This window comes from Ochotona curzoniae, unplaced genomic scaffold, assembly GCF_017591425.1.
Source record: "Ochotona curzoniae isolate NIBS_2020 unplaced genomic scaffold, NIBS_Ocur_1.0 scaffold_4683, whole genome shotgun sequence".
Taxonomy (NCBI): domain Eukaryota; kingdom Metazoa; phylum Chordata; class Mammalia; order Lagomorpha; family Ochotonidae; genus Ochotona; species Ochotona curzoniae.
This window is the reverse complement of record NW_024467121.1, coordinates 20280178-20286177: the sequence shown is the minus strand read 5'-3', so window position 1 is coordinate 20286177 and position 6000 is coordinate 20280178. Positions and strand designations below refer to the sequence as shown.

The following is a 6000-nucleotide window of genomic DNA, read 5'->3' as shown; positions in this document are numbered from 1 at the left end:
GCATCTCTAAATTAGTTGTAACATCTAATGTGATTTAAATGGTATGTAAATAATTGCTATACTATATTACTTGAAGAATGATGGCAAGAAAAAAATCTTTTTTTAAAGGTTTGTTTTTATTGCAAAGGCAGGTGAAATTTGTGAAGAGAAGGAGATACAGAAAGATGTTTTGTCCACTGGGTTCAACTTCCCTGCTCCCCTCCTCCCTGCTACCAAACGGCTGCAACAGTTGGGAGCCAAGCCAATCCAAAGCCAGGAACCAGGAGCTTCTTCTGGATCCTCATGTGAGTACAGGGTCCCAAGGCTTTGGGCCATGCTCTACTGCTTTCCCAGACTACAAGCAGGGAGCTGAATGGGAAGTGGAGCGGCCAGAACACAAACCAGTGCCCATGTGGGATCCTGACACTTGCAAGGTGAAGATTTAACCATTGAGCCATCATGCTAGCCCCAAGGAAAGGATCTTAACGTGTTCAGTACAAATGCAGGCACTAGAATAAATATTTTATTTATTGGAAAGTCAGATACATAGATATCTTCCATCTGCTGGTTCATCCCCAAGATGCTCATAATAACTGTGTCTGGGCTGGGTCAATACTGGGATCTAGAAAGTTCCACGTGGTGCTGGGAACCATACGTTTGATAGGTGCCCAACTACCTGAGTCATAATGGCTGTCTCAGAGTGTATGTCAATAGGAAGCTGGAATTGGGAGAAGAGCCAGAATTCAAAACCAGGTACTTGGATATGGAAGGCAAGAACACGTACTTCAGTATGGGATGTAGATGTCCCAGGCAGTATCCCAACCACTGTACCAAATGCCTACCCTTATACATGTTTAGGATCTACCCTCGGCTGAATCCCCAAGTACAGAGCCCATAGATAGTGAGGGTGAACTAAATATGTCTCATCATGTCTACTATATTAACAGATCCTTGAGGGACCAGCATGGTGGCACAGAAGGTTAGGCATCCAGTTGTGACACTGGTATCGCATAACATCATTGGTTCAGGTCCCAGCTGCTCTGTTTCCAGCCCAGCTACCTGATAATGCACCTAGGGAATCAGCAGATTGCTCAAGAATTTGCTCCTTTGGCACTTATACAGGAGATGGTTAAAGTTCCAGGGTCCTGCTTTTGGCATTATGCAGCCTCACCTTTTAACAGCTACTGGGCAGTGTGCATGAAGGTGAGAGAGCTGGCTCTGTCTCTGCCTATGTCTCTATCACTCTGCCCTTCAAATCAATAAAACAAGTCTTTTCAGAAAAAACAAGTTCCTTAAGACTAGAGACACAAATGGTTGAAAATGTTGAAAATTCTACCAGCAAACATAAATTAGGATTAGTTCCATTAAATCATTGTTATAGTTTCTTTATTATTTTTGAATACTGATATTAGCATAATTTTTGATTATCATTTGGATAGCAGTCTGCATGTCCAGAATCTTCTGATCCTGGGTGCAAGGCCATACTGTTGTGATTCAGAACGTGTATTGAAATTCCAGGCACCTGATAGCAGGGGCAGTTCCCTCAGATGTTCCAGAGGTCACTGGCATTGGGGTTGTTCCATAACATGGATGCAATGTTTAAGCTCACTTCGGTCACCATAGGAAAGAGGAATCTTTCCATTTTTTTCAGTAAACATTTTTTTTCAGCATTTACTTCATGTCATGTACAATGATAACTAAATCCTGTTAAAAAGTATATATGAACTATTTACAGAAACCACTATATTTTTTTGCATAGGAATATGTAAAGGCCTTTCGTTTTTTCTTCCCCTCACTTTGTCATTTAAGAGGAGGATTTCAATGCCCACCTCTTGCACAGTCCAGTTAATTCCAAGGAATTTTTGGAGTCATTAGGGGAAGTAAGTGAGGAAGAAATCTGAAAAGGACATGAAAAGCTATAACCACACCATTTGGTTTTGACTGTGGACTCTGAAAGAAGACATGTAAACTTGATGGTGCTCTGTGAAAGATGTCTTAATTGGGCCTGGCACCGTAGCTTAGTGGCTAAAATCCTCTCCTTGCATGTGCCGGGATCTTCTATGGGCACTGGCACTGGCACCTGTTCATATCCTGGGTGCTCTACTTCTTCTCCAGTTCCCTGCCTGTAGACTGGGAAAGCAGTAGAGGACAGCCCAAAGTCTTGAGATCCTGCACCTGCATGGGAGACTGGGAAGAATCTCCTGGCTGTGGCAGCCACTTGGGGTGTGAATTAGCAGACAGAAGATCTTTCTGTCTCTCCTTCTCTCTGTCAATCTGACTTTCCAATAAAAAAATAAACAAATCTTTAAAAAAAAGAGAGAGAGATGTCTTAATTTTCTTAAATCTCTTGACTCTGGGTAGCCTTAGAGCCATTTGTCAGGGAACAATACTGAACAGGCTTCCTTTAACTTTTATTTTTAATCTGTTCCCCCTCCCCCAACCCCTCTTCCCTTGATTTCTCAAGAAAAATACTGCATGATATGTTTTCAAGGTTAATTTGGCTCTTTGTCTTGAGCAGTGTCTCTGGCTCCAAATTAGCCTCCTGTGTCTCCCCGAGCCAGGGGGTACTTCTTCAAAATTCCTAACTGGCAGCTCTGTGGAGAGATGGGAGAGGAGGAGAGGGAGGGAGGGAGAGAAGGAAGGAGGGAGGAAAAGAGGGAGGGAGAGTAGAGGGTGTCTGTGCTGCGTACATGTGGCATAGGCAGGGAGCTCAGAACGCTAGCAGAACAGGCAGAACAGTTCATGTTCCTTGTAAGTATGTTAGCCCTACAGGGAGCTGAGCCTGCCCGCCGAGTTGAAGAGCAAAAGTAGATTTGGGGAAGGTGGAAAGGGTCATTCTGAAAGTGACTTCTTCCCCGGCTAGGATAAGAGCATTTGCTGCTCTCCAGTTGCTGCCTGGTGCCTCATGGTCAGACTCGGCTCTCTCACTTCCAAGGATTCGATTTTGCAAAAGAGACACACCTAGCTGCAGGAAAGAAGACACTGACCAGATTGCACACGGTAGGTTGTGACATTCTGCATGTTTATGCAGCAGAATTGCTGAGAGCCGCAGAGAGGGGGGAGGCTAGGGCAGTGTGATTTGTCTGCAATCGGGAATGTTTCATTTTAATTGTCAGTTAAAAGAAGAATTACTGATTCGGCTTAGGTGGCACATAAAAATCCCGTGTTCTATGCTTTTTCATATCTGTGTGATGTGGTTTATGTGTGTGTGCTGCTTAGCAAAGCGAGGGAGGGCTCACCTTTAAATAACCTGCAGCTTCCTATTAGCCTTCCCAAGCACGGGTCCCACCCTGCCTCCCCTGCACTCCCCTCCCACCCCTTGGAACATGTGGCCTGTCTTCACCTTGAGCCTCTTGCACCCTAAGTCTGGATTGTTGGCTGCTTTGCTGTAGGTGACTGTAGATGGTGTGCAGCCACCCGGGGCCCAGGCAGACTGACTCAGCAGGAGTATTTGTGCATGGGAATCAGAATTGGAGACGATGGCAGTGCAGCTGGTGCCAGACTCTGCTCTCAGCCTGCTCATGGTGAGTGTGCGGGGGGAGGAGGTGGGGCCCAGGCTGTGCTGCTGCAGCCTCTGGGCACTCGGGGCTGCCCCCGCCTCTGCTGCTGCTGCCGCAGTGGCTGCAGACATGTTAAACGTTGCTTGACTTGATCCTGCAGGCTCTTTTGAAATGATTTCTTGGGTCAGAGTATCAGCATGACTAAGCACTCGCAGGGGAAGGAAACAGCAAATTTGCCATTTTAGAAACTTGTTGCTGAATTCTATTTGGATAGATGTGCTTGCAAACAGGTGCTAAGAGCCTCTGGAAATAGATCAGCAGTGAGCTTCCTCCCCAACCCAGCACTCAGCCACCACTCCCGGATCTCTTGAATCTCAGTCGAGAAAATCATGTTTGTGTTTTTGCCTTCTTGCGGCAACTGTGGAATTTTTTTTCCACTCAGTTTGATTGAGCAGGGTCTTTTTCTTGGTGCCCCGTTGTGTCTGCTCAGATGTCCCCACAGAGGCAGCTAAGGAGGTTCCCTATAGTCCGTGTGACACTTGGCATGCTGAGTAAGAGGAGGCTGCTTTTCCTTCTACAAGTCACAGGGAAACAGCAGGTCACATCCAGGCACTGATGTGTGCAGGAACTGCCGACCTACTTTAAGTTTCTCTGTGGCTTTCATTATGTTAAGAAACCTCTAACCTTCAGCACATTGAAGCCAGCCCAGGACAGTGGCACCTGCTTATTTTAAACTGATTGACCTTTGACCTGACATTGAGTTCAGGGTTTGCCTTTACTGTTGGTTTGCTCCCTTCCCTTTTGCAACTGGCAGTCCATAACCCTGGGAACTACTGATGCCGGAAGTAGCCTGTGTCAGGCTGGACTTGGGAGTGCTTCTAACATTTACACAGGAGATTTTATGAACAAAGCCTAAGTGCTTCTGCCGTGTTTATCGATCTGTGTTCTTTGACAGGGGAGGAAAAGTGCCTTGGCCAGGCCTGATGAGTTCATTAAGGCAACTTGGAAGAGTAACCAGTGGGGGGAGGGGGGTAGGCTGTCTACTGGGTGGGAGCCTGGCCAAGTTAGGAGGGGCAGATATCTTGGTTCTTTGTTACCCAAAATGCTATTTGGTTTGTAGGTTCATTTGAATTGCTTAAAACTGTCTGGGCCTCTACTGATTTCCCCAGTTCAATAGGGGAGAGATATCAGAAAGAATGAAAGTGTTTTTCTAAGCAAATTCCATTTTTCCTCAGCTTTCACTCAAATGCTTTTATGTGGTGGTGCTTTATCTTCAATTGTGTATCTTTTAGTAACTAAGTGGATGGTAAAAGCTTGGAGTGTTTATGATGGTGGTTGGCAATAAAATGTATCTGAGAAGCAGAAGGCTTCTGGGAAGCTAGAGTCTGGTTACATGCACAAACAGGTATGAATGCACATCCCTGTTACATGGCTTTATGTGAATAAGCCCATGTTACACGAATGAGAAGGAATATGTTTTCTTTAAAAAAAAAATGGTTTTGGGGAGAATTAGGTCTGCTTGCCTTAGCCTCTGTTCTGAACTCTCCCTGATGCTTAAGAGATGTGTCTGTTTTACTCCAAGGCCAGAATAAATCTTTGGTAGCCAGGCAGAATGCAACTCAACATTTGGTGCAGCTGTTACACACACACACACACACACACACACACACACACACACACACACACACACACACACACACACACACACACACACACACACACACACACACAACACGCACACACCTCTCCCACCCGCCATTCCTTGGGCCCTCAAGTTTTATAGCTGCTGTATTGGTAGCCCATACAGCTTATATTTTACCCTGTTTGTCAACAGCCTCTGTGCTGGTATCTTTCTCTAGTACCCCCCTCCTGCCCAGGTTATAGGATCTTATTCTGCTCTCCTGCAGAAATTGTGGGAAATAGCTCTTGACACTGTGATAGGTCATTAGAGGACAACCCTGAAGAACCATGTGTAATCAGAGTCAGGGCACATTTTCTAGTTCAAATTTGATTCAGAAAAAATTTGCCCCTATGGACTTGGGTTTTCTTTCTCACCCTTAGTAATCACATCCCTGACAGGCTTAGTGATGAGTCTCACAATTTACGGTTCATTCTAGGAGAAAAGAGGATGAGAGGCCATTTGGCAGCATTGCTTTGGCCATGAGTTCAGGAAGGAAGCTGCAAATACTATTATTTATTAGCTCATCAGACAACCAATCAGTTCTTGGTGTTTATTGAGTGTCTGCGCAGTGAGAAAAAAAGAGTGGTGTATTAGCAACAGCCAGAGTTCCTCAGCACACACTCTAGGGAGGAGCAGATAGTAGGTTGACCAAGGGCAGTTTTGGCTTTGTGCTGTTGAGAATCACTGGGCTGTGGGACAACCGCAGAGGTCATTTGGTCATGCTCCTTTTTTCTGGAGAAGAAGGCAGCCAGGCGTTATATTCAATTTAGATGCTAAATAATTCAGGAATGAAGATACTTATTTGGTTACAGAAGCATCCAGAATTCAGGTGGTTGGAGA

At 45.3% G+C, this 6000-nt stretch overlaps 1 protein-coding gene across 1 annotated transcript in view; it reads left to right on the top strand.

Moving 5' to 3' along the window:
- The first annotated feature begins 2773 nt into the window (after positions 1-2773).
- The window catches only part of FRMD4A (FERM domain containing 4A), a 546990-nt gene continuing 543763 nt past the window's right edge, over positions 2774-6000 (top strand). The window contains exons 1-2 of the mRNA XM_040967964.1: positions 2774-2979; positions 3372-3503. Coding sequence (XP_040823898.1) covers positions 3459-3503 — 45 coding nt within the window. The 5' untranslated portion in view covers positions 2774-2979; positions 3372-3458. The remainder of the gene's footprint in view (positions 2980-3371; positions 3504-6000) is intronic.